Here is a 26,430-nt window from a genome sequence, read left to right as displayed (position 1 = left end):
TATCAGCATGTGTGGGAATCTATACGAGCCTTGCCATTGGTGTGGATATTGGTTCTAAGTGGTGTCGGTTCAGCCCAACTTGATATTGAAAATCAATTCCTTTTTTTCCTTAACCAGTTCCATGAAGGGAGATATTCTGTATATATAAGGTATATCCAAATGAAAAGGAGACTACTGTTATATCTAAAGAATATTATATTACAGAATATTTGCATTACATAATATGTGAATTACAGTTAATGTGTAACATGATACCTACACATAATTGCCATTGATATTGATGCACTGATCCCAGCACGTAGGGAGGGAGTGGATGGCTTCAGTGTAGAAACTCCTGCATTGCTTACGGATCCAGTTTTCCACGGTGTTCTGCACTTCCTCATCACAGGTGAACCGTTGACCTTTCAGTGATTGTTTTAAGGGGCCAAAGATACGGGAGTCACATGGGGAAATATCGGGGCTGTACGGAGAATGTGTGAGGACTTCCCACTGTATATGGTGCATCCTGCGATAAATTTGTGAAGCCTTCGGTACGAAGAAATTGGATTACAGCTCTGTGTTGATCTGGAGGTATCCATAATGCACCCGTCCACGCAAGACAACTCTTGCCAACTGAGAGAACAGCAGGCGAAGCCATTCGCTACACCTGCAAACTGGGACAAACGCCGTGCCATTTATTGGCAAACATATTTACCTTTTTCGATTAGATACAGCGCTGCTACAGCAAAGGTCTCCTTTTCATTTGAGCATAAAAATACTTTTTATATTTGGTCTATGAATTAATTCGTGCGGTTGTTACACACACATTGAAGCTGTAGTTCAAACACAAAATACATAAATACCTTAAGAAAAATATTGTCCATCGCGAGCCACCACTTTCGCCCATCTGTCAGGCAAGTTACGGATTCCGTGGCGAAAGAAGTCCTCATCCTTCGAAGCGATCCAGTCAGAGACCCATTTTTCGATATCATCTGAAGAAGTGAACCGCTGTCCAATCAAATCGTTATTCATACAATCGAACAAGTAGTAGTCCGAAGGAGCAAGGTCTGGTGAATACGGCGGGTGGGGTAAAACTTCCCATCCGACATTTTCTAAATAGGTTTTGACCGGTTTTGCGACATGTGGGCGAGCGTTATCATGTTGAAAAATAAGTTTATCATGTCTGTTCTCCCATTCTGGTCGTTTCCTGGCCAGAGCTTGCTTCAAACGCATTAATTGTCGTCGTTAACATTCTCCATTAATAGTTTCACCCGGTTGCAGCAGCTCATAGTACACCACACCTTTCATATCCCACCATATGCACAGCATAACCTTTGCACAGTGAATATCTCGTTTCGGTTGTGATGGACCTGGTTCACCTGGCTTCACCCAGGCCTTTTTCTCATTTCGGGTTCTCGTAATGGATCCACTTCTCATCGCCAGTAAGAATGCGATGCAAAAACCCCTTTCTTTTCTGTCTTTGAAGCAGCAATTCGCAAATGGTTTTTCGTCTTTCAACGTCTCTGTCTTTCAATTCATGTGGAACCCAATGTGACATCTTTTGAATCATTCCCATGGCTTTGAGGCATTTGGAGACTGTTGTTTGATCAACGCCTAATGCTTCTGCAAGTTCTTCCTGCGTTTGACACGAATCCTGATCGAGCAATGCTCTCAATTCTTCGTCTTCAAATTTTTTTGGCTGTCCAGGTCGCTCTTGGTCTTCCAGGCTGAAATCACCACTTCTAAACTGTGCAAACCACTTCTGACACGTTCGCTCAGCTAGCGCATGGTCACCATACACTTCCACCAAAATACGATGACTTTCGGTAGCACTTTTCTGCATGTTAAAGTAATGAAGCAGAACACCCCGCAAAAACACTTTATCTGGCACGAACTGCGCCATGTTCAGTTGACTACAAAATGCTGTTGTTGGCGCGTTACTCAACTGCCCTATACTACGAACGATGCGCGCTGACAGGAGTTTTCAACGCATGTGTGGCTACACAGAACTGTGGGACGATACGCTCGTTACGCCATCTCTTGTCCAGGCGCTCGAATTAATTCCTAGACCAAATACTTAATTCATTTTGAGCAGTGTTTAATGAACGTGATTATTATGAATAGCATGTGTTATTTTAACAGTTAAAAATTATTTATTAGCATTTTGAATCACCACGGAACATTTTGTTTTTTAATTCCACGGATAACTTTAAAAATTCAGGGAAATTGTTTTGTTTTATATTTGATGAGTATAATAATATTCTCCCATCTTTGTGTATTTTTCAGATTTCATTTACGGAGTATTACAGGAATGCATATAATATTGAAGTCATGGACATGGGTCAGCCATTGCTGATAAGCAAGAAAAAGACTAGAGAATCTGGTGTCAAAGAAGTAAGCTCTGCAAAATATAATAATTTTGTTTTTAGTTTAAGGAGGAATATAACGAAGCCGATTTTCAGTGTATTTATTTTGATCAAGATTGGCATTCCAGGACTTCTATGTGAAAGGGATTTTTTGGTTTTCGTAATGTTTCTACACACCAGGAAGTTCCTTTCACAAGTCCTTGCTTCAGCAGTGTATGTCAGAATTAATAAGATGTAATATAGATGATTCCCTGACATTCGCTACGAGACTCGGCGGCAAGCTGCCTGGCATCAACACTTTGTTTTTTTCCCGGTGAACGGGTCAGCGACAGTCGCTAGAGTCGGCTATTAAAATTACAGTTTTCATATTGTGTACGAACCTTGACTACAGAAGGTGTTGAAAATGATATCCCTCTGCTGCAACACATTCCTGGCATCTCCGAAGGAAATTGGCATTTACACGTGCAAGTTCGTCTACTGTAATTCTCCCGATTTTTCGTACAATACACTCTTTTAACTCACGGATGGTGTGCAGATTTTCTTTGTATATTTTATTTCCCCATTTTTCTTTTCCACTTTTATTCAGAACTGACCCTGTTACTCGAAACTTTTTTATGAGGTTTAATATAAGCGACTGCTGTCGCGAACCCGTTCACCAGGAAAGACAAGCGCTGATGCCGGGCTGCTTGCTGCCGAGTCTCATAGCGAATGTCAGGGAATGCTCTGTAGTACAGGGTTATCGAAAAGAATTGTTGACGATTCAAAATTTTGTTCTGAGCAGTTTCTGGGGAATTGGCATTTATAACTGCCAACAATTATTTTGATCACAGGCTGATCCGGCAGCTGACCTACATATCTGTTTCTGTCCACCAATAGTCTTCAAGGGTGTGTGCGTCAGTGAGTGTCAACAACCTCAATTATGAAGTAAAAGGTGTAGGAGTAACACTCCCACAGCAATGTTGTAGAGGATATGTTTTTTCATAATTGGGAAAAGAGAGACGCGGTAGTATATAAATATGGAGAAACTAGTACTCACTTTTTCTTTTTCGTTCTATTAATTTCAGTGGCCACTGCCACCATCCTCGTTGGAACTTGCTGTACTGTTGCTTTGCGTGCATCTTTTGTTTGTAGTTCTCCGGCTGCTGCTAGGCTGTTGTTAACTGTACGTCTTGCATCCGTGTCGTCTATTTCCCGGTTTTAACTGTTGTAGTAGAGGTATCCAAGTGCGGTGTGCCTGTCCACTATTGATGTTTAGCACATCCAACCGCATATCCAAAGCCCTTCTCCCATATGGCATCAAGGTAGCACACAAACCCAATGCCAAAATTGCTGCTAAACTGAACAAACAAAATTGGTACTTCCTCTTTCCCCTTGATAACTCAGGTGTTTGATGCAGAGTGCAAGTGCTAGGCACATTACAACGGCAGGTCCATCAGATCTGTCAATGAAAGAATCCAACAGCACCTAACAGATGCAAAAAAAGCCCAACCAACTACTGGTCTTGCTAAACACATCAAATACAATAGCCATATAATTCAAAAGGTACAAGTCAAACACACTGCCCACACACTCGTAGACACCAAAATCAAGGAAACACATGCCATAATGCACTTCCCGCATGAGGTAAACATCGATAGCGGACAGGTACACCATGCTTGGATTCCCCTTCTACAACAGCACACCTAGCGGCAGCCTGAGAACTACAAACAAAAGATGCAGGCAAGCAACAGTACAGCAAGTTCCAACGAGGATGGTGGTAGTTGCCACTGAAATTAATAGAACGAAAAAGAAAAAGTGAGTACAACATATTGCAGTCTTTTAAAGAAGAAGCTGGGGCCGATGCAAACCACAAGAATGTAGTACTTATGATCTTCCAACCAAGGAGGTCCTCAGACTTTTATTGCATCATAATGTAGTCACCCCTCCCTTTTTTGCTGGCTTTTCAATATGTGTGCCAACAGACAGTATATCTGACACTCATTTGTTTTGTCCAACTATTAACGTTCGGTGCCTTGTGATACGATAATGCCCGATGTCATTCGGAGAGAATTCACCTGATCGCTGACTTGTTGTTTCTCAGCCTTTTTTACACCTACAAATATTCAATGTATGCACTACGGGTGACACGGCACACATTGGCATGATAGTCGAGTTCTTGCCACACTTGTATCAACATTGGCCTGCCGATACTGTCTGTTGCTGTGATGATATGATCCACGGCCAGCTTTATTAAAGCTGGAATCCTGAAATGTAGCAACGCTGTCTCGTCGGCCTAAACCTCCAGCTACATAGGATGGGCGCGAATAGCAAAATTGATGTTGACTCTGTGTAAAATGTTTTCCTTTTTCCAAATCTGGACAGAAGATTGACATTACGATGTAAATGGAAAACATACATTAACAATAGAAATATAAATTTGTCGTCAAATAACTGGAAATAAGCAGAAAATATAAGGCCAACTTTGCATTTTATATGCAGTATGGAACTTTTGCCCTTATTTTATTTGCTAGCATTTCAGAATGACATTCAAATGTAACAACTAAATATTTAAATGCTGGAAGATCCAACACATTGACCTTAAAGTTCTAAAAGTAAGACGTACAAAGTAGTTGTGGATGTCATAAACATATAGCCCATGTATGCACAAAGCTAAAAAAATGCCAAGTGTTGATGACTATGTACTCCCTGTGAGAAAGTGGATAATTTTGCATGGTTTAGAAATTAGAAGGTGTTAAATTTCCATTGTTTTTCTCTTGCGGAGATATGTTACAGTGAAGGAATTAGTGATTTTGTGTTATACTGTTTTTGTTAAGTTAGGCAGTTATATGCTCTTAGAGGTTTGTTTGAGTTTGTATTGTTTCCAGAATTCTTGTATGAGTGTTGTAGTTTAACCCTTGTACTTAATACAAGTAAAAAACTTAGCGTGTAGCGCCTCATGCACACACAACTTTTCTCAGCGTGGAATTTGCTTTTTGCATAAACATATTTTTAAGCCTCTGTGTCATGGTTATATCTCTTCGACGTCGCTAATTTATTTTCACATAATAATTAAGAATATTAATGACATCAGTATTGGATATTTATTATATTCGATGATTCACCACATGTGAAACGCAGGGAATGTTCCGTGAAATGCTGGTATGCTGCTCAAAACGTAATGTATATTTTTAACAACTTCATAACATAGTGCTTTACTTATACCGCGTTTGTTAGAACCTGTCCCGTTTCCCGTGCTAGGGATGACTCTACAGTTTTGGTGCCAATGAGAAACGAGGAAAAAGCCAGCGATCAGCAAGCGTGGGAAGCGGGACAGGTTTTAACAAACGTGGTATAGGAAAAATAATGTTTAATACACTAGCAAATACAATTTGATTGAAAGAAGTGATTACGGGATGAATAGGCTACATAAAATTATCACTTTTTGTACTTTTGGACGTTCATTCTGATGTCACGGTTTACAGGGTTGCCAAATTGAAGGCTCCGGCCTCCCTTGGATTAAAGATGGCCATGTACGATCCCTTAGCACTGCGATATCACGCGGCATCAATGAGACGAATACCATTTGCGGTGATATTGAAAACCAAAACATTGCACAAAACACTGTGAGTGATGTGGGCTATTTGAGTGTCGCCTAGCGGCAGGGATGTGAACTCTCAGCTTAACAAAACATACACGCACAAACTGTTTGCGTTCCTCGATCGTTCTGGACTGGTTTCATCAACGAAAGTTCAATAATTTACTTGCAATAAATGTTTGTAACCCCACAATTATTTATGAAACGCCTGGTATAATGTGTAATAATTTAGTCATACAGACTCACATGCTAGAAGGAGTCTTATGTTCTGCCCAATGATTACCATGTGATGTGAGTATGCTGGTTTTTTTTTATATTCCTTAACGAAGCTAAAATATATGAATGAAAATACCGTATTTACTCATGTATAATGTGCACTTTTTTCCAAAATATTTGCTCCCAAAAACTGTGGTGCGTATTATACACAGAATAATTCAGACAGCCAACGTGGAACCGTACAGGGCCATGCCATGATTTTGTGACACTTACATTGTTGCTATCATGTTATATATCGCAAAGCTTAAATTCTGCAGTTTCTGAATATGGCAACAGTATTCCGTTCAAAATGGTGACACTAATGCGAAATGTGGTTAAAATAAGCTGATCACAAAATGAAGGAATGTTCTGATTTTTCTTGTCTTTGGATGAAAGAAAAGATAAGGAAAAAGAAAATAATAATTAAAATGTATTACATACTGGCCAAATAATATGACATACATGGAGTGTGTAAATGCCTTAATGGAAGAAAGCTTGTGCTGCTAACTGTTAGTTTGAGGGTCCTGAATGTGCCTCTTAAAAATATTACATTATTCGTGGAAAATATATACATTTTGAAGGTTTTTTTAGAAAATGTAAAGAGGAAATTAGCAAAACAACATATAAAATTATAAAGACCATTTACCAGATTTTTCACTTTGTAATCCAATGTTGTGCAATACCAAGAAAAGCAGTGCAGTTCTGGCGGAATTTGTATAACCAGTATTTGTTGGGTGAGAAATAGGGGCATGCATATTTCATTTTTGACGAAAAAACTAAATTTGAAAAAACACATTGTAGTGTTAATTTTTCATGTTTTTGAAAGGTGTGAGATGCATTTTGTGACCATGTTTTGTCACGAAATAATGCGAAATGAACTGCAAAAAGCGAAATTAACTCTTAAACACGAAATTTAGGGTTTATTCACAGACGCGACACCTTCTGAGGTCTGAATTATCCTGAGAGTTATGCAATTCCCGGAAAATTGATTAATTCTGCTGTTAATATTGGAGAAACAAAAATTGACTCCTTTACACAGAAATAAACTTAATACTCGGATAACTACATGAATGGGCTATTAGAAGTGAAATGTTAATTCTGTGGAATAAGTGTAGTTTTTAAATCAAATTTAGGATTATATTCACAATTTTAAAACCAAAATGTCATTTTATTTAGCATTTTGTATGTGATTATTTACCGCTATAACACCGATATTTTATTTTATTTACCGCTTTTGAACCCGAAATTGACTCACTTTTTATACCGAAATTTTGCTTTTTTATTTACCAAAAATATGTGCCTCTAGTGAGAAATAATAGAAAAATAACTTCCTGAGCACTGCAAATCCATAAGGTAATTTTGATCTCTCTTTCTACTATTGCAGGATAAATAAGGTGGTTAAAGATTGAAAGCATTGGGATGCTAAACACAGTGGAGGGAGATGGGGTGGGTTGGTGGCTTATTGTTTACACAAGAGGATATTCTCCTCTTGGTTCACATAGCATCAAGTGACTCTTTGAATTAGTAGGATGTCATTCACTCTTGATCAGCATAGTAACAGCTTTACGACCTACAACCAAGAAGGCCATTTCTTGAACGTGGATTATACTGCGCATTATATAAGATAATTTTTGTCACTTTTCCCAATCAAAACCAGGGTGCGCATTATACACACGTAAATATGGTAACTGGCTTTGTAAACTTGGTGATACCAGTTATGTTACGAATTTAGGAACAGGGTGAAATGATCATTAGATGTGTAAATCTTCTTATGTGTGCATATTGTGGAACTTTTCTTGTAATTTATGGCTGTCACAATCATGTAACAAGTTTTCATGTAATGTTTTCTCTTCAGTAATGCAATGTTTAATGTTTTAAAGCCTGTTTTCATATATCCACATCTTTTCCAGCCTGTGGTCACCCTCATCTGCTTGATACCAGAATTGTGTTACCTGACAGGGCTAAACGATCAGATGAGAGCTGATTTTAGAGTCATGAAGGATGTAGCGCAGTACACGCGTGTTACACCCGAGCAACGGCAATATACAATGAAGAAGTTTGTGAAGAATATAAATGGTGAGTAATCTCTTTGATAATGGGCTATGCCGTCGCCCATCTTATTGGACAGTAATTGTACAATGGGTCATGTTTGTATGTATGGTTTCATTCATCCGGAATTGGGTTAATAACAAGAAGTAATAGGTAGATATAATCCATGGAAGTGGCAATCAGAAGCGTAAATAATTTTCCTGGCTTTAGAATCAATCAAAGAACAGATAGAGGAAATAGGAAGGAAGCATCTTTCCACTTGTGTTCACTAAATGTTGGCATTCAAAACATCACATCAAAAGACATTGAGCAAATAATGTTATTCAATGTGCCATGTTTTGGTGAGAGAAAATAAATAGGTGTTCAATAAATGTGATCCCTATAACCTGTGGCTCGACAGCCCTTACAGGGCCTAGACCGATCTCCCGGCTTCCAGTCTCTCTCCCACAATCCTACCTAGAGGTTTGGAGATCTTCAACCGGTGATTAGGTGATGTTCGTTCAGCACGTCCAGCCGTTATAAGACTCCGTGACTGGGTTATGCTACTCACTTGTACCTCCCCAATTTCCTCACAATGGTGGGTTGACACCGGTCCTATACACAGGCTGAGAACCCGGAGACTGAACCTAGGCAGACTCAATCCTATACCATCCCGCAGTCTGAGTCCAAAGCCCTAAGATCGCATGGCCATGGAGAAGGCCTAATAACAGTAAAACCAGTTTCACTGAACAGAGTGGTCTCAAAAACACATCTTATACACCCCTACAATGTGTGGAGCCAATCCTAAGATTAATATCAAGATGTTGAGTGTTACCATATGGTAATACTTTTCATGAAGAATTATTTCTGTTGTAGCTTGCGGTTCTCACAAGCACAAAAACACAATTGTTAATTTTTAATCTGACATTTTTATTCAGAATATATGTGACGAAGGGAGCGTGTGTTCTCCAAAATGTTACAAAATTGTGTTTTCGTCCTTTTGAGAACTCTAGATGAATATTTTTTTTTAAAAAAATTAACTGTCACTTCATCTTCATAAGTCATTATTTGGGCAAAGTGAAACTTTTTGTTAGCTAAACTGCGTGTTGAACAAATGATGTTTCGTATTTCCATATTGCCAATTGTTTTTAACAAAACATTGAAGAAAAGGAAGGAAATAGGTGCTGAAACATTAAAGGGGTGGTAAATGTGCTAACCTCACGAAAAGGTGCAACAAAGTGTGTTCATTTTACTTGATTCCATACCCTAAAATACTTATCTCAAACAATCTGTATGAAAACAGCTATATTTTTGGAAAGATGCTGCACCTTAAAATCCTTTCCCTAGTTATTAATCACTGCCTTCAGTAACAGAGGTTACGGCGGCAGGGACGGAGATGTACAACCATCACATTACCCTGCAATTCGAAATGTGAAAACATTAAATTTCATACACCATGAATTAAAGAAGTGTGTCTTTGTGTTTGCATTACCTCCATTGCTCTTTAATTTTGCCTTAGAATATGCTGTAAGGAAGGTAAAAGAAACTAATGAAGGACTAAAATTAAATGGTATGACTCAGTTGTTAGCATATGCAGATGATGTACACTTATTAGGGGATGATATAAATACAATTAAGAATAATGCTAAAATATTTTTCAAAACTGCTAAAGAGATAGGTTTGGAAGTTAACAAAGAGGAAACTAAATATATGCTTACAGGCCGAAACCAAGTGTTAGGTAATAACGAAAATCTAATTATTGATAACAACTCGTTTGAACCAGTTTCCAAATTCAAATACTTAGGAGTAATATTAACAAATGAAAATTATATTAAAGAGGAAATAAAAAGTAGGCTTAATTCAGGAAATGCATGTTACTTCTCTCTTCATAAACTTTTGTCTTCTCGTTAATATCTAAGAAACTAAAAGTTAAAATATACAAAACAGTAATTTTGCCTGTAGTATTATATGGGTGTGAAACTTGGTCCCTTACATTGAAAGAGGAACATAAATTGAGAATATTTGAAAATAAGATCCTTAGGAAAATCTTTGGACCTAAAAGGGATGAGGAGACAGGTGAGTGGAGAAGGTTACATAATCTAGAACTACATAATTTGTATTCATGTCCACATATTATTAGAATAATTAAATCAAGAAGACTTAGGTGGGCAGTCCATGTGGCACGAATGGGAGAGGAAAGAGGAGTTTACAGGATTCTTGTTGGGAAACCTGATGGTAAGAGACCTGTAGGAACTCCAAGACGAAGATGGAGGGACAACGTTGAGATGGATTTAAAGGAAATCGGTAGGGACGGAAAAGAGTATATAGATCTTGCTCAAGATAGGGACAGATGGAAGGCCTGTGTTGCTGCAGCCATGAACCTTTGGGTTTAAGAAGGCTAGAGAGTTAGTTAGTTAGTGTTTGTACATGTTATTTCATTCGGATTATTTATCTGCCTGTTTCTTTCAGATACCCCTAAAGCAAGAGATGTGCTGGCCCAGTGGGGTTTGAAGATGTCTAGTGACACGGTCAATCTCGAGGGAAGAGTCGTGCCTACGGAAGTTATCCAATTTGGTAATCAAAAGCAAGTTGCTGCTGAACGAGCTGATTGGTCAAGAGATGCCACAAGTAATTCAGTATTGTCTGCTGTAAGTTTTGGACACCTTAGTATATTCTATTTTGTTGTATTTGTGATTAATGCACTAAATGAACATTACCTGACTTTGGTATGCTCTCAATATTTCTACAAAAGAAATGTAACAAAAATGTTGTACTGGTCACAAACACGTACATGCCTGATTCATATTTCTATACAGTCAACTATTTTCCAAGTACTTTCGGTATTGTGGATAAATCTTTTGTATACCGCCTGCACAAAATTCCACCATCTGGAAGTTTCAGTCAGCAATGGAACATGTCATGATGTGGGTCATCATTTTCAGGATCCTGTGTATCAGTAGCAACAGTGTATGTAGTCTATGAAATTTCTGGATTCCGTTGAAACCCGATTTTATGTTCCAGGATTTTATATTTTCCCACATTATGCATTCAATATTGTTGGTCCCAACATAGCAAAATGTTATAAAATTGAGATTTTACTGTATTAGTATTCAGGCTGGTTCTTTTTATGTATCAATCATTAGTGTATGTGTAATACTTTTGAAATTGATGAGTCATTTATAGTAGCCCTGTATTAATATTAGGGCCGGGCCCGAGTTAGCTTCAAATGCAAAAAGTTCAATCAAGTCATCCACAATAGTTTCTCTGTTATTAATTCTCAAAATGTTTAAACATTATTTTGGAACACTGTAAATATATGCATATAAGTAAACCTGAATACTTACTCAATATTTTGATAAATTTTTATTTGTTAGGCGGGTTGTTTGAAAAGTTCTAAGAATGACAAAGAAAAAACACAGTTATGGTCTCCCTTGAGAGCAATGCACTTCATCCAGCGATGTTCCAGCACCATGATCCCATCACGAAACGTGGATTCCTCAGGGTTTGCAATATAGTCCTCCTTGCTGCTTGCACGTCTTCATCTGATGAAAATCGCTTTCCACCAAGGGATTTTTAAGCTGTGGGAAGAGATGAAAGTCTCAGGGTGCCAGATGAGGAGAACAAGGAGGTGTGGCAGCAAATCATGCTTCAATTGGTCGATTTTTGCCATAGCTGCAACAAACTGTGTGGTCAAGAATTGTCCTGATGCATGATTATTTTATCTTCTTCAATCCTGGTCTTTTTGTACAAATTTTTTGTGTCCAGTTTGTCAAGAAGGTTAGCATAGTACTGTCCATTGATGGTGGATCCAGTTGGGAAATAATCTATCAACAGGATGCCCTTCGTATCCCAAACAATCGACTCCTTGATTTTTCCCACTGATTTGACTGTTTTCGCCTTCTTTGGTGGTGGTGAATCATGATTCTTCCACTGTTTTGATTGTTCTTTTGTCTCTAGTGTGTATCCATGTTTCATCTGTAGTTATGAAGCACAAAATCTGTTTAGTTCTCCTTAAAATGTGTCAGACATTCATTGCACACTCCCATCTGGATTCGCTTCTGATCGACTGTCTACGGATGCGGCACCAAACCTGAGATTCCTATAGGTTCAGCAGTTTCATGCACCTTCAGACGACTGTCCTCCAACACCATATCATGGACCTTTTCAATCATTTCTGCTGTCGTAGCTGATTTTGGCCTTCCGCTACATGAGTCATCTTCGAAACTCTCACGGCCACGTTTAAACTCAAGAGTCCACTTTGACACTGGCAAATGAAGGAGCAGAGTCCCCTAAAGTGTTCTTCGTATCAGCATGAATTTGTTGCCTTCATTCCCTTTTTCAAGAAGTACTTTATCACTGCGCTGTGCTCAATCTTCTTCATCTTGCATTACGCTCACACGTACTCTGCTTTTCTTGCCTATCGACACAAAACAAATGAAGGTACTCTCACGATACTGTGCACGTGTTTCCTTGAAGAATTGGTGATTCTACCAGTGTTCATCGTTCCAAACTACTGCGGCCATCTGTCAGTCATTCTTAGAACTTTTCAAACGATCCTCGTACAATTTTCAGCCACCGGTATCAGTATGGGAATTAATAAAAGCATTGGTATCATATCAGTTAATATGTAATCATTCCACTGTAAATTACATTCATCAATTTACTAGAGTTTTGCTTTAAAATATTCAAAAAATTACATTGGAACACCCAAAAAAAAATGTAATTCAACCACAGAATTCCACCCTGTCAAACACCTCATTTCTGAAAAAGTATTGGCTGGTATTGGTGAATAAATTGTAGGCCAGCACCACTGTGCCCTGGAGTCAACTTTGTAGTGTGAAAACCTATGAATATTTGTAGAAGTTCTGGTAAAGTATGCTTTAGGTTTTAAGTTTTCCACCTTGTATAATTTTGTGTTTTTGTTAGGGATGGAACAGATTAGTTGGTATCAGTATCCGCCAATATAGACATTAAAATCATCATCATCATCCTTCACCGTTTCCTGCCTCTTGCTGGGTTGGCATAACCATTTTCCGAATGCATAATTATTTTTTTTTCACTGCCCCTCTAGTTTTTTTCATTCCACCACGGTGTTCCTTTCTTCTTTTTTGCTTGTCCTTCCACATACCTTTTTGAGTGCCTCTAGTAATTCTGTTTTAAATCTTATCTATTCTGTTTCTACTCGTTTGGGTTCATCTCTAGGTATTTTGTTCGCAATATTTCCTGATATTTCTATTATCATCTTATCCTTCAATTTCCACACTCTTATCCTTCTCTCTTGTTCATCCCTTCTATCTTTTATTGTCCATCTCCCATCTACTAGTAGCCTACGATAACTGTCTTAAGTTCTCACTGGGTATTACTTTAATGTTGTTCATTATCTTCTTTACTTCCTTGTTTACCAATATATAATCTATTACAGACTTTTGCTCATTGTTGCAACTGATTTAGACTTACTAGTGTTTAAAGTCAATGTCTAAATATCCTTTTTTTTATATATATATATATATTACAAAATCTTGGTTCATCTGGTAACACGGTTATTAACTCTTTCGCTGCGGAATTCTCTGGCACACAATATCCCTTGGCTGCGTAATTAAATTTGATTTTTTTTTTTTTTTATAAAAAAATAGTTTTCACAATTACATTGCATTATATATGAGAGAAAACTTACAAAAGTCATTCCTTGCACTGGAAAACCATTCTGTAGTCCCTGGTGGTATGATATTTTGAAAAATTTTGAAATTTTGAAAAAAAAAATCATTTTTTTAGAAACAATAATTTTACAAACATTTTTTTAGAAACAATAATTTTACACAATTAAATTGCAAAATATGTTATAGATAACTTACAAAAGTCATTCCTTGCACTGGAAAACCATTCTGTAGTCCCTGGTGGTATGATATTTTGAAAAATATTGAAATTTTGAAAAAAAAAACAAAAAAAACCATTTTTTTAGAAAGAATAATTTTACAAAATTACATTGCAAAATATGTTATAAAGAACTTCAAAAAGTCATTCCTTGCACTGGCAAACCATTCTGTAGTCCCTGGTGGTATGATATTTTGAAAAATTTTGAAATTCCCGCACCTAGATCAATGCTGTTTTGCACTCTGCTCCATGATGTTACGGGCGGCGGTACAAATTCTTCATCAGACACTATACAATCACTGTCACCACTTGAAAATTGTCGCTATTATCGTCACAACTTAATTCACCTTCTGATTCTGAGTCGGCAAACAACAGTTGAGTAACATCATTATCAGACAAGTGTTGACGACTTGAGGAAGCCAGGTTGTTTACATTCGAACATGCATTTGAAACTGACATGTCACAGCACTCAACGCTCGTATGTCAAAGAAATCTAAATGGAGGATTAATTAGCAACATCATACGGATAAAAACAAAACTACAAGTTCAAATAGTTCAAAATACTATCAACAGATGTCAGAAGGCTACTAAAAGCGACGTACTTCAGAAATGCGACACCCGCAGCAAATGGAAGTATGAACTCGCAATAATGCGACTTCCGCGGAGCAAGGCACCTGGCGTGCTGTGCATAAAAGCGACGACCGCAGCGAAAGAGTTAAGGAGGTCAATGAACCATTTGGAATTTTACATCCTATTACAAATGGTTCATTGACCTCCTTAATAACTGTATGTTACCAGATGAATCAAGATTTTGTAATATATATATATATTAAAAAAAGGATATTTAGACATTGACTTTAAACACTAATAAGTCTATTGGGATTTTACATCCTATTGGTAGAATATCAGTGGCCGCGGTGGCTCAGTCGGTAATGCGTCTGACTGCCATGCTAAAGGTCCCGGGTTCAATCCCAGGCTGGTTCAAATCCGGGAACTTTTTTAACGATGGAAGCGACCCTGGCGCCCACCCAGCGTCGAATAACATGGGTACCGGGGGGAAACCCTGGGGGGTAAAGGCGGTCAGGGGCATGATGCTGATCACATCACCCCCACTCACGACCGGATCAAGAAAGTGTGGGGCGTTACCCCACACCCCCTATACGCCTTCATGGCGTGGTGCTATGCACAGGGGAGCACTTTACTTTACTTTTTACTTTATTGGTAGAATATCGGTTATTGATATCAGTACGTTTTATATCCGTGCTTTATCGGTATCGGCAGACATTTCATATCAGTCCATCCCTAGCGTTACGTGCTAAGGTTCTGTCCCAGGGCTGGTCCCCGGAGTCATGAAGGGGGCCGTACTGGATTTCACCCTCTGTATTGGAGGGTAGGACCCATTGACCAACGAATGGCGAGTCAGAGATAGACCAGTTAAATTAAAGATGCACAACTAAATGACTTTTTGGATAAGTTTTATTGTGTTAGTAACTGCACTACAGTTGACTAAAGGGAAAATTTAGGGGCAGAAGGAATAGTACCATAAAAGGGCAGGTAATTACCTCAATGCTGGAATGGTCGTCTGCTGGGTGCTGACAGTGACGACTCGTGCAATTTTTGGGGTGTAGGAAATTATGGTAAACAGACCGAGGAAAGTTTTCAAAAATGCATTCAATTACACAGTGACATGTATCGATTTGTAATGTTAGCTGCAGGCCCTCCCTGCCTGTTATATGTGGATTATGAACAGCTTTGCCAATACCAACCTCCTGATAAGAAAAGGGGCTGTTTCAACTCATAAATTACGCTAAGTGTGATAAAATTATGCTAGGGTTTATTATTATTATTATTATTATTATTATACAATTACAGTCAACTCTCGAAGTAACGACCCTTTTCCCGGGAACCGTGAAAAATTTGGAAAAAAAGTTGAAAAATTGAAGGAAATCGGCCGAAAAATGCGTTGTTTTTTTCCTCCACTCATTCCCTTTACGAGCGCTCTACCGCTCACAATTGGGTCTGAACTAAAAATAGACACCACCACACCATGCTTGAGTGATATCCAATAGCACTTGACCTCTGCCCTCCCCTCCCTCAAGCGCACCAATGTTACCTCACACCCGACGGCCGCTACCCAACGTGCCTGGCTTGCTCTTGGATACGCGAGAAGAGAAGATCGAATGTGCTTGGATGTTATTTTAAATCGACTTGACTTGTTTCCTTGTCCTAAGAGCTTCTGAAAACTCGCGGGGGAGCAGCCCAAAATGACTGCTGGACTTGCAGTCTTTGCCAATGTGTATGGCAGGTCAAGCTCTTTCATCGATAAATACACCACCTCGAGAGACAAGATCGCAGGAATGTTCGAAAATACAGATGCGTGGCGCCTGGAAGTCTGGCCCATCTGTCCAGCTCTGACCTAGAGTTCAGCACGTTCCCGTGAGTGAGCAACTCTCGGCATTGTAGCCGACAACTTCCGCTTTCATCCAAAGCATGTTCTTTGTTACCTGCAACACTTCATAAAAAAGCGAAACTGTTAGAGATAATCAAAACCACATAGGTGAACTAAAGATCGTCAACCCGCTTAATGCATTGTCATCCAGGTTTCCACAAAAGTTTACTTCGATCTTACGTGCATCATAACTCCCGTGGCTGACTGGCTTCTCCCTCTTTTCCTGTCAGCAGGAAAAAGACCCACCCCTCTTCTTTTCCTTTGACATCTAAAATGGGGCAACCAGTTCTGGATATATTCTTGAAAACAAACAAAAACCATAGAACAAGTAAAAAAAAAGTGACCCTCCCCCTCCCTTTCCCCAGCTCAGTCTCCGCCACTGGTGTGCACGGCAATGTTGATAATTGCAGAATTCAGGTCCCCTGTTTTTTATATGCTGTTGTCTGCATAGAAAATATTGCCTGTATTATTGTCTGTTGCATGGTAAAACGTAAAGCAAGGGGCAAGGGTCATTTCTTTCTTCTTTACACTGCAGTTGCGTTATCTTCAAAATGCTGGGATTTTTCTCTCCCGCCACCTGTTGCTCGAACTTTCAGCCGGTCTCCTTGTTTTTATGATACAGCTGGCGCCAGTGTTTTGTCTAGCGTCTGCAAAGCTCTTGCTTGCTGATAACAGCGATGACTCATCCAGGGTGAAGGAAAAAGTTATTGTTTTGAAGGAAAAAGTTATTGTTTTGAATGTGGCAAAGTTGTTTTGATTTTACGATAAGGAAATTCAATAAAACAACTTCATGTCCTGCACCTTCTGATAAGCAAATATGTAAATTTAATTTGCTTTTCTTCAGAACCATTCATGTGTGTAAAAAAAAAAAAGTGTTCAATGTAGGAATGGTCGCTGAGACGGATTAAGAAGACATTAATCAAAGGGAAAACGTTTGGAGGGGTGGGTGTTTGACATCGAGAATACTCCTAAATCCAACATTAAATCCTGGATTAACGTGAGAGTAAGTAAGGATCTACCATTTTGATATGTGAAAATGGGTTTCATAAAGCTTGTTTTCAGTTCATTTTATGCTGATGGGCTAATCGGGACTAAATATACAGTTTAAAGTGAAATTCAATTCCAAACCTGAATGATTATCGACTGGGACGCTGTTTAATGACGTGTCCTAGAATATGCATTGGGAAACGCAGAAGTTGTGCATTTCCTTTTTCACGCAGGATTACAATGCAAGTCAAGGAAGGAGTTTGGACTGCTCCCTTGAATGGGGGAGGAGGGTGAATGAAGTTGGTTGAAGCAAAGAAAAGTGCCTTTTTTTTTTACGATGTATTTTTTTTTGTCTCGTCTCGCCTAGAGAGAGGTTGTGTTGTTTCTTCCGAGAGATCTAATCTTACCAGTTAATCTTGTAACAGACAATGCTCCAGTAGACCCGTATAAAATCCAACATTCATTATGCCCGATTATCTCCTGACTTTTGCTGGCACCAGTCTGACTGGTGTCAAGATTCTTCGAGTTTTGCTTGCAATAAGCTCGAGATTGTTTTTCTTTCCATTGGTCTCAGTGGAAACGGGTTTCTCATGAACTAGAATTGTAAGAATTTCCTGGAAAAGCAAGGACTGTGCACAATTGAAAGAAAGTAACATTATTTTAAATTCTTCTTTTGTGAAAACGTTTTCATGTTCTATTTTCCTTCTCACAACACGCATCCTGTGCATGACAGGTTGTATAACTACCAGGATAAATGATGTTACCATCTCCTAGGGATCTTTGTGTCCGTTTGAGCTCCGTTTAAGCTGAAAATTGGTGCAAATTCCAATAACGACCCCTTCGAAATAACGACCCTTTTCCCGGGAAATGTGAAAGGTCGTTGAATCGAGGGTTGACTGTATTATCAATTTATTATTATCATTGTCTGATGACTGTAGTAGTTTTAAGTTCAATTTTATTTTACTATTTTAGAGTTGTGAACTGCGTTATTGATTATTTATTGTAGTTAAGCAACGTTATCAATTTCGACCATTCAAAATAATAATAATAATAATAATAATAATAATGGGTTTAGCATAGTGCTTGAAAAAAGTTGAAGAAAATTCCATGACTGGTAACGTTTTATTTGTGACCTCCAACTCTTTCTACCGATTTCCTTTTATGAAATGCTCCTCCTTTGTTAAATTGGGGAGCATAAAGAAAAGATGAAAACAAAATGATGGATCGGGGCCTGTAAAAGCTTGTCCCTTGGTGGGTATACTTCCTTTTGTTTGAAACAAGTCCGCTAGAGAAGTACAAACAAGATCTGGAGATTTTCTTAAAAATAAATATTTCCTCAAAATATCTTCATTAGAATTCAATTTCTCTGTTTCCCAAGGATGCTCGTTTTTGAGATGATGCTGGATTTTCCATTATGCCAACGAAGTTCAAATTTTGCCAGATTTAGAACCATTATGCTAGAGTTGGCATCACTGTTGAGGAACCCACGGGATCTTCCTTGTGGACCTTATAACTGGGCAACCCCCTGCATACCCCCGCCCTCCCTTGCACTGCTCCTCACCCATCTGCCTGTAGGATGACGAGAAAGTTTCCTCAGCTGCAGGCAAAGACGGTCGGTCGTCTTTGGGCAACAGATCTGGAACGATCGGGTGATAGCTAGCACATTGACTCTTGACAGTCGAGTAGCGAACCTTGATTGTGCTCAAAATTTTATAACTCTCATTAACACTTTCTGGTCGGGAATCGGATGTGATGCGAGCAGAGTGAAACACCCGTTCTGGTCGCCAATCGGCTAGAATACGATCGCCGTATTTCCGTTGCATTTAAATTTAGTTGCCCGAACCTTATGCGATTATCGTTGCACACGCTTGGAGATAGTTCTATTTTTTGCCACCAGAGAGCATCTTATGTTGGTTGGGTAAAGGCTTACCGTTATTTCGTTGAATTTTTTTATAATGTGCACAGTGCATGTTTATGCTGAGTTATCAAAAATACAAAAACATACGTAATTTTTCAATAAATATTGCAATGTGTAAATTATAAAAATGTAACATTTAATTGAATTATCTATTAGAACAGAATCTAAGCTTTAATCTGATATATAATACATTGTGATACCATTTATAGTATATTTTTCTGTATTTTTAAAAAGATGCTCTAAAACGTCCATCCCCAGGTAAAAGACTCGTAAAAACTGCCAGACTAGAAAGTGTTAAACTTAAAAAGTAGAAAAGTGGAAATAAGTATAAATGAAATCGCCACTGGGTCTAGCCTCTGGACAGTCCCTGTCTTGGTCCCCGCGGCTTGTGAAGGCCCTGCAGTGAACTCTCCGTGACCAGCAGCAGTCGCCCCTCTCGTGACTCTGCTTGGATCCCTGAACTACTTGGCTGCCTTCTCCTCCGGAAGCAGGTTGTGTACCCACTTTTATAGTGCTCTCATAGTTGGCTACTGGGTATGCCCGGTAATGCTAATTTTTGTACTTAATTTATTAATACCATGACATTTACAGACTTCGAGTCTAAGCCTAGACAATTGTGTGTACTTCCAGATTGATCTCACGAAGTGGATTGTAGTTTACGTCAGCAAAGATGAAAGGTATACATCTGACTACATAAACCAAATGAAGAGAGTGGGACCTCAAATGGGCATACAAGTTTTCGATCCCAAGAAGGTCCCATTGAGGAATGACAGAACGGAGACATATACCAATGCATTGCGAGAGCACATAAATCCTCAAGTAAGTGTTGGCATACAGGTAGCACACAAATTTATGGTAAATAAGACAAAAGCAGTAAATGAAAGCTGGTAGATCAGCGATTTGTAACAGCAGTGAAAAAAAATTCTTGGACTTACTTTTCTGCATTGTACAACATTGTAAATTGAATTGTGTGTGTGTGTGTGTAAATAGTTTCTATGTATTTATTTATGCAAAGAAATGTGGTTTGTGACATCCATTCGTGAGTACAGTGTATTAAATTTTAAAATGTTTCCTATTCAGTTTGCTTGATGAGGTACCAGGCAGGTGGGGGATAAATTTACCAAAAGTCATTTGACAACCTGGGTGTTTTCATATTGTGATGTATCAGGTTTTTTTATAGTTTTTCTTGTTTTCTTCGACAGGGTGTGTATCCATTTTATTTGAGGTCGGGTGACTTCAGAGTTGCTTCATGTGGAAACAAGGCTGGAAATATTCCAGCCTTAGATCAACCACCCTGTGAATTGAATCCATCTCTCCCAGATGCCTTAGTGACTAGACATCTTTCTTCTCACTATGTATTGTTTTTTTTTACCTTTGTGATGGTACAGACACTTGTCATTCAGTAAAGGCAATGACAGTGTGTTGAAGAATGCAGCACATTTTGGCAATACAGCGGAAGATTTACATGGCAAGCAGCTGATTACATTGCCCACATTCCCTCCATTGTTGAAAATTCGATAGCGGTAGTAGAGGGTTTTTCTCAGCTTTGTCAAGCTTCAGTCATAATTTATTATTGTGTATTAATACCTTGCATTGTAATGTTTGTTCTGTTGTTTCACATATTTTGTTCTTTCTGTTGAAATATATTTTATGCACCACGTATGCATCAGAAATATCCGTATGTTGTTTATTCGTAATCATGTTGCCACCACAAGCACAACCTGTGCTTAATAACAGTGTTTTTGTTTGCACTTTTATAGGTACAAGTTGCAGTGATAATATGCCCTACCGCAAGAGATGACAGATACTCGGCTGTGAAGAAACTTTGCTGTGTTGAGATGCCAGTGGCCTCCCAGGTAAATACTGCATTCTCTATCTCTCCCCCTTGTTTAACATGATCTTTCCTGATCCTCTCCAATGGCATAGTGGTAACATCATTGCTTTGTAATCAAGGGGTCCTGGGTTTGATACCCGGTGGAAGCACATAGTGGTTCAGGCTCCACTTTAAACTGTAGCTCAATCTCGATTAGTCTATCAGTCCGTAAAGTGGACTTAACAACTTGACACATCCTTTCCCATTGGATAAATATATTTTCTTTATAATCCCTGTAACTTGGCATGTGAATTCTTCATTTATTCAATATCTTGGCCTATTTCTGATGATGGCTGAGAATTGTGTCTTACCTGTATGTGTACATCTTCAAACTCGTTACCCTAGGGATTATGATGTGTGTTTTGTTTTTACTTTTTGGTGGAATTGAGCTAAACTGATCAGCATTTATTTCTAAACTAGTCTCTTACATCTCATGAATTCATTAACATTACACAGGAACTGGAAACTGAAATCCTTCAAGGACAGTCTTTCGTTCGACAGGGTCAGAACAAGGAATGAATGAATGAGCTAAACTGAAAATGGATGAATTATGACTTATTGTTGTAAAAACCTGCTAAGCAGAATTGTAAGACATTATAGTTTTTTCGAGTTACAGAATCAATGTAAAGAAAATTGCAAGCTTAATTGTAACCCTACTTTAATAATAATAATAATAATAATAATTTCACAGAAACAATCGATATTACACTTAAAAAGTATTTTGCTTTACAAACAGTGAAGCAAAGAACTTGAATTTGATTTAAAAAAAAAAGAACTATCAAAGACATATTAACCATATTCTGAGTTACATTTAGTGAATTTTGTGAATCCTCATTTCAATATGTTCTTGTATTTTTTTAAAGAATGTTATTTTCTTGAGAATTGAATGTGTTGAACTAAACTTTCATCATGCATACATGTATTATACAATTAGGATATTAAAGTAACTGTTATTTATTCCTTAAATCCACTTTTATCTCGCAAAAAACAAATTAGAATGTATGAATATTGCACATTTTGTATAATTTCAAGGATAGTTTGACTGCTAAAATAAATTAAAGCAATTAATCCATGTTGTTTTTGTTTTTTTTGTAGGTGATAAATAGTCGAACAATAAGCAAACCAGACAAACTACGCTCAGTAACTCAGAAGATAGCATTGCAAATAAACTGCAAATTGGGAGGTAGCTTGTGGGCAGTCAAAATTCCAATGGTAAGTCCCATTGTTTTTCATTTATCTTGTTGCCGTGCTCAATTGGCTGTTTATTTGGGCCCATGTGTCATTGTCTCAGTGCATGAAGACTTCGTCTGTCCCATTACTCTGTGGAGCAAGGCTTCACATAATGGTATATAAGGGTCAGTCAGTGGAAAACAGACCACCTTGTATCTCGACATGTAGATGCCTCGGCTCTACGCAACTCCTGCTAGTGGAAGAGGGTTCCGTTGTCACTGTAGATTACAGTGTTTGTCGCAAGTTTGTGTGAAGGCCAGTAAGGCATGGAGTCCAGTAAGGAAATGCAGCTACCAGTCTACCACAGTGGGCCTCTGCTTATTGAATTTTGTGAGAAAGGTGCAACTGTTATTGTCATCTGATATACAGAAACTTTGATGTTCCTGCGTCAGGCCATCAAGTCTGTCTGGGGTGGTGCTGTTGGCATGATAATGCACATCCACATATGGCCAATGTCCGGGACTTGTTACACAGATTTCAGTGGAAAACATTCCAGCACCTACCTTATAGTCTGGATATGTCCCCATGCGATTTAGCCATCTTTGGTGAGCTGAAACGGGCACTGTGTGATCTCCTGTTCAACTGGATGCTGAGGTGAAGGATACAGTGAGTGATCGGTTGTTTCAGCAATCTCCCACCTCACACAGGGCTGCCATTGACGTACTGCCAGGGTGGTGGACAAATGCCACAATGCCTACGGGGATTACTTCTAAGGTGAGCACATAGGTTCATAGTTATGCAAGGTGGCCTGTTTTCCACAAACTAAACCTTATAGAAGGGGATTGGAGAAAGGGAAGCAAGGTGCCCTGCTGCAAATACCTGGTAGGTGGAGCTGTGTTGTCCCCTCCATGCAATCCCTTTCTGTCTCCATGTTGCATTCCACTGCACGAAGTGGCAGCAGTGGACTGAACGTTCAACATTGTTGGACATTGGGTGATAATGATCGGTTTTCATAGTTTTGTTATGACAGATCATAAGTTCTCAAGTTGAAAATGTTGTATATAAAAAGATAATCACGCTGTATGAATTATAACTTTGACAGCGATGTAAAGAAAAGCCGTATTGGCAATCGCATTATATAAAATAGAGGAATAGGAGTGTGGAGATATTCTGTGGCTTAGCTGAATGGAAGCCGTGGTTGTAAGTTTTTGCGATGCATGTGAATCGGATTGTTTTCTAATAAATTTCAAGCATGTTTGCATGTGAAAATTAATAAAAACCTGAAATTACTAACCCCAGACTTGTTTTTGACATTTTGCATGAGTAAGCGTATGTGGTTTAAGCCTGAAAGGTAAAAATCCCAGTAAGGAAGTTGGTCCCCTGCGATTCTCCAGTTGCCAGAAGTGCTATGAGAATTGGTAGGCGATCACATTGTAAATACTGCCACAATAGTGTGCATTATCTCATAAGAAATTACTTTCAAAGAATGGTGTGTCATGCAGTTTATATATTTGCCCTCTAAAAGTATGCTGCAAACAGAGTTACAATACTGTAAAACATCCCAAAATAGTTTGGAAATGTATTTAAGAAATGCCTGGCAACCTTGCTAGAGATGAAGAAAAATGTTCAAAATAGAAAAGCGCAGGAAACAGGCTCAATTCATGTTTTTATTCTATGATATTAAAATAGATTTTATGGTATAGTAGTGTGTATTGTTCATAAATCTCCTTAATTAATGCCTTTTAATTAACAGAAAGGTGTCATGATTTGCGGAATCGATGTCTACCACGACGCCGCTCGCAAGGGAAGGAGTGTAGCAGGATTTGTAGCCTCCATGAATGAGACTGTAACGAGGTGGTTCTCCCGGAGCTGCTTCCAAGTTCCTGGCCAAGAATTGATTGACGGCATAAAGACGTGTTTCATAAGTGCTCTGCAGAAATATAAAGACGTAAGCTGTACTTGTTATTTGTATCACTTTGCATTGTTGTGACATGTTTTGGATGTATGAATAAGACACTGAATGAAGACTAGACAAAAGTAAGAATAATTCAGCTGCCAGCCTCTTTTTCTCAGGAGCCATCTTTCTTATTATTTTATTTCCCTTATTTTTCTCTTTTCTGTTGTTGCTGCCGCGTCTGTTTGGCAGTTACGTGGAGGTAGGTAATTGATGGGGGCATGCATATTTTGTATTTGACAAAAACACTGAATGTGAAATAAGATATTGTAATGTTAATTTTTCATATTTTTGAAACGTGAGAGGTTCATTTTATTACAATGTTTTGTCATTTGTTGAAAAGATTTTACGAACAAATATATACATGGGTTGTAAATAAAGTAGTGGCAACACTGTCGGGGAAAAAGTGATGACACCGTGCATGTGCTATCAGACAGTGAGCAATGTCACTTTGGGCCCATGTCGATGTGAGGAGTGCCAAAAGTTGTTGGTGCAGTGAGTGCTGTTGTGCATGTACAAGGTTGAAATTATCACCATTTTGCTCACCACTCTAAAACATGTTTGCCAATGTATAACAGAGATTTTGGATCAAAATCGAGGTTTGCCCATGGCAAAAATGCATGAGAATGTGATCCAGACTTGCATCAAGCCTGTAGAAACAATACCTAACCGTATCTGATGGTTGCACAATGGGTAAGTGCACTTCTTGAGGAGATTGGGATGTGTCAGCGAGAACATGAGTAAAATTGCATCATGATGTGTTTCCCATATTGTCACCATTGTGCAACATTCATATACGTTGGCAAACATATTTTAGAGTGGTGAGCAAAATGGAGATAATTTCAACCTCGTACATGCACAACAGCACTCACTGCACCAACAACTTTTGGCACTCCACACATCGACATGGGCCCAAAGTGACATTGCTCACTGTCTGATAGCACATGCACGGTGTCATCACCTTTTCCTGACAGTGTTGCCACTACTTTATTTACAACCCACGTAGGCAGGTTAGTTTTTTTGTATTTCAAATTTTTTCTTCATCTGGACATTCATTGCATATCATAGCCAGATGTTGGGCACACCTGGCACTGCCTTCTGACATGACAAATGTTGCCAGTACAATTGTAATTTCGAAAAAAGGACACACTTTTTATGAATGTGCCATAAATCATCTGTAATGCATAAAAAGTAATTGTTCTTTCGGCAATTCCGTGAATACCCACAGAGACCATCGACACCCATCAAAAACATTTGCAAGCGACTCTGTGTCTGTCTTCAATTCATGTTTTTATTTGATTCATACAAATACTTTTTTGCACCTTAGTAACTTTTTCTTCATACTGAACGTTCATGAACCAATGTTTTAAAAATATCCACACACTAAAAGTCAATACCCAATGCAAGGTTCGTGTTTCTATCGCTTTTTGTACAAAGGTTACGTACGTTCAAAGTCTTTGTTGCGTGAATTTTCGAACACCCTGAAGAAATGGCTGATACATGTCTTCTAGCTGCTACAGCATGTAAAATTATTTAGCTAGTTCCAAAACATGACATTTTGAACCCCTAAACCCTTAGCTGGCACTACAAGTGAAACAGGCTAGCAGCAATTGCTAAGGAGCCAAAATTTCTATATTTTTTTTTTATGCTGGCCTTTCTGGCCTTTAATTGGAAAAAAAATAACCGTTCAGAAAAGCCTGCTTTTTTTGCAACTCTTTAAGAAAAAAAGCCAAGAATTTTGGATTTGTTATTTCGGTAGATGCCCTGAATATAGTTCCTTGCCTGTTTCAGATCAACAATGTGTTACCATTGAGGATCGTCATCTTCAGAGATGGCGTGGGTGACGGCCAATTGAAGTACTGTAAGGAACACGAAGTACCTCAGCTGGAGTCTACGTTCCAACACTTCAGCGAGTCATACAAGCCCGTGATAACTTTCGTTGTGGTACAGAAGCGTATCAACACAAGGATATTTGCTCTCACTGTAAGTATGTTTTGGTTCTACAT

At 38.6% G+C, this 26,430-nt stretch overlaps 1 protein-coding gene across 1 annotated transcript in view; it reads left to right on the top strand.

The window, feature by feature from the left end:
• The window catches only part of AGO3 (Argonaute 3), a 76,561-nt gene that overhangs the window by 32,238 nt on the left and 17,893 nt on the right, over window positions 1-26,430 (top strand). The window contains exons 9-16 of the mRNA XM_083134528.1: window positions 2,266-2,373; window positions 8,085-8,250; window positions 10,672-10,850; window positions 20,058-20,246; window positions 21,188-21,283; window positions 22,396-22,512; window positions 24,224-24,418; window positions 26,216-26,407. Coding sequence (XP_082990654.1) covers window positions 2,266-2,373; window positions 8,085-8,250; window positions 10,672-10,850; window positions 20,058-20,246; window positions 21,188-21,283; window positions 22,396-22,512; window positions 24,224-24,418; window positions 26,216-26,407 — 1,242 coding nt within the window. The remainder of the gene's footprint in view (window positions 1-2,265; window positions 2,374-8,084; window positions 8,251-10,671; window positions 10,851-20,057; window positions 20,247-21,187; window positions 21,284-22,395; window positions 22,513-24,223; window positions 24,419-26,215; window positions 26,408-26,430) is intronic.

The sequence above is a fragment of the Lepisma saccharinum genome, chromosome 13 (assembly GCF_977018435.1).
Source record: "Lepisma saccharinum chromosome 13, izLepSacc3.1, whole genome shotgun sequence".
NCBI lineage: Eukaryota > Metazoa > Arthropoda > Insecta > Zygentoma > Lepismatidae > Lepisma > Lepisma saccharinum.
This window is presented reverse-complemented; position numbering and strand designations above follow the sequence as displayed.